Here is a 2,941-nt window from a genome sequence, read left to right as displayed (position 1 = left end):
TGTTAATTCACCTTTGTGTTTTGCTTTAACGGTTCACAGTGTGAATGGAGTGTTGAATATTCATTAATATTCCTTCCCTGCAATTCAATTCATACAGCAATCCCTTCTCCTTGAGGACTGCTCCTTTCAAACATTACTTTCATTAAAAACAAACCACCTTTTCTCCTTTTTTTGATTAGATGGAGGGCTAAAGGCCTTGCTTGGAAAGAAGAAGAAGAAAATTCAAATAACCTTTGACTAAAAAGAAAATGAATATGATTGGAAAGAACGAAAGAAAGAAAATAAATTATTGATTAGATAAGTCCCCAAAACATTAATTACATTGATGATTTAGATTTGCATTTTGATAACAGCATGGATGTTACAGGATGAAGCCATTAGCAATGGACTGATTAGTTTTGAAATTAGTGGTTTCATACACTGGGAGCTCCTCTCTGTACCTTCCAATCCCAATAAGATGATCGAGCTCAAAGAGATCAGAGCTTGAACAACTCTCATCATCACTATTGCTATCACCATCACCTTCAACATAGCTGTGAAAACCCCTGAAATCAAATTCACTAACACTCTTCTTTTGATGACAACTTCTTCTCCAGTAACCTGCTGCTGCTCCTCTAGCAACCTCTAATTCCCTAACAGAAGTACTCTTGACAGCTTTTTGGGGCATTGGCATCAATCCTGGATCATCTTCATAAATACATTTATGCCCACAAGGTCTAGAATCCTCGTCGACAATGACACTGACTGGATAGAATCGAACTGACCTTTTTGTGCCATTGCCTGGTTTCCCTCTTGGAGGGGGTGTTTTGCTTAAACAAGACCTTGAAAAGGAAGTAACCGATGAGCAAGCAGACTTTGATTTACGCTCGAAACTTACATCTTCCATGGCCCCAATAGAGCACATTTTCACTTTCTTTGCAGCACTTGCTGAATTGAAAATAGAATTTAGGAAGCTTGCAATGCGACCACCTGGTGAAATTGGCTGTTTTACCTTCTTTAATTCACCATAGATTTTCAATGCTCTTAACTTTGTCTTACTAAAGCCTCCGCCTTCACACCTTGGCTTCTGTTGTGGCGTATCTGAAAGTGGTTTGGTTCTTTGTTGGGCAAAACTTGAATTTTCTTTGACACTGGACTCGTTTTCGGAGGACGAGAACACATCTCCTCCTCCTCCTCCTCCTCTTCCTCCTCCTGCAGAGCTAGAGTCTGAAGAGCTTGAGGTCGCGTTATAATGCTTAGAGCCACGAGAGCTTCGCTTCTCCATCCAGCTTTCAATCATGACAGCTCGGCGAAGAGTAGGAGATGCTTGTTTCTCCTCTTCAAGAAACGATGCATCACGCCTGGTTGTTGAAACAGAGTTGCAACCCTGTTTCTTGATCATGGTTGTTTCTCTAGAGTATCGCCCCAGCACATGTTCTTCGCCGTTGGAATCGTCAATCGAGCGGTAAATAGAATCAAGAAGAGTCGAAGAGAAAGATGGGGTCCTTCTTCTCTGAGGGAATGTGGTTTCCCTTGAAGATCTCTCCTTCTTGTACATGTTTTGAGCACCAAAAATGTAGAGGGCAAACAGGGGTACTTGTAAGAAAAACCTTCCAGTGAATCAAGGCCCAGAGGAGGATTTGACAGGAAGAGGGTGGAAGCAAGCTAGATGGGGTAGCTAGAGATCCTACGGACAGTGAAGTATAGTTTAAGGGGGTTCGAGAGCTTTAGTGTCTGCTAAGGGAATGTCAAAAGCTGCAACACACATTAATAGAATTGCAAGTAGTCATGTGAAGTAGAGAGAAAGACTAAGCAAATTAAATAAAATAGTACGAGTACCAGTGTTATTTATCCTGTGGTGTTTGTGCGTGTAAATGTAGTGTGTTTGTGTACGGCTTGTTTTGAATAATAATAAGCTTGAGACGAGAAACACGAGTACTGAGGCAGAAAGCAGAGAGGAGGGAGAGAGAGGAGGGCAGGCAGGCAGAAGAATGGAAAAGCGGCCTCTGTGCTGTGCGTGGCTGTGGAAAGATTTTAAAAGGAGATGCCGCGCGTGCGGGTAAATTGTAGAAGAAACTGTAAGTTGGATGCGATGGACAGGTTGGCGGGCAGGTGATGATTGCTGGGCGCTTTTCATTACCTTATTTACTGTGTTGTCAAATGTCGAGTGGAGCATTTCTACTGGTGGCTGACGTAAGACAGGAATTTTCAATTTTTTTTTTTTTTTTTTAATATTCTGTCCTTGAGGGGTGAATTGCGAGGGACCGTTGGGATCGACTGAAAATTGATGAAGAGCTCAAAAAAAAAAAAAAAAAAAACCAGCCTATCTGTTAATAATTTCAATAATAAAAAAAATGATAATTGATTCATCTAAAAGAAAACACGTGGCATGGGCAAGAAGCATTATGATTGATATTTAGTACTGCTACTGCAACTGACCATGATGGTTCCATGATGTCCAATACTATTCAAAGCTTAACTAACTTGGAAGACTTTAATTATGAGTGTTCGATTCAAATTATGTTTTTTTTTATAAAGTCTTTAATGTTTAGTTCTTGTAAAAATTCAAGATATTTATTTCCTTGTATATGATAAATTCTAAAAGACTTTCCTAGTTAAAAGCTAACTCTTCGATTAATTATTTTTCCTGTCTTGTAAGACAGAAACTAAATCTTAGAATTAGTATGTAAAGAGAGTTGTATCCCTCATTGTATTTCTTTTGCCCGTCTCATTACACAAATTTCAATTCAAGTTCTTCTTTCAAATTCAAGTTCATCTTTCAAGCTCTATGCTTTGCAATTCGTTTTTCTTCATAGCATTATGTTTTATTTTTCATTTACATATAATTCATGGTCAAAGTTAGAATCCTTGTACATGATCAAGTCTTTAAATCACAAACCCTATTTGAAACCTTATCTATACATGTTATGCATGGTTGAAGGTACTATTGGGTTTCTCAAAA

General features: G+C 38.9%; 1 protein-coding gene across 1 annotated transcript; it reads right to left on the bottom strand.

Annotated features, from left to right (window-relative positions):
* Nucleotides 1–273: 273 nt before the first annotated feature.
* Nucleotides 274–1,978, bottom strand: LOC118056684 (protein BIG GRAIN 1-like A). The gene has a single exon (XM_035068979.2). The coding sequence runs from the start codon at nucleotides 1,535–1,537 to the stop codon at nucleotides 362–364; it is 1,176 nt and encodes a 391-aa protein (XP_034924870.1). The 5' UTR covers nucleotides 1,538–1,978; the 3' UTR covers nucleotides 274–361.
* Between the last annotated feature and the right edge of the window lie 963 nt (nucleotides 1,979–2,941).

Source organism: Populus alba, chromosome 18, assembly GCF_005239225.2.
Source record: "Populus alba chromosome 18, ASM523922v2, whole genome shotgun sequence".
Classification (NCBI taxonomy): Eukaryota; Viridiplantae; Streptophyta; class Magnoliopsida; order Malpighiales; family Salicaceae; genus Populus; species Populus alba.
Note: the sequence above shows the minus strand (reverse complement) of the source record. Positions and strands in the feature narration are given on the sequence as shown.

Excerpts from the sequence above, each read along its gene's own strand:
- LOC118056684 (XM_035068979.2), bottom strand. The coding sequence starts at position 1,537 with ATGTACAAGAAGGAGAGATCTTCAAGGGAAACCACATTCCCTCAGAGA.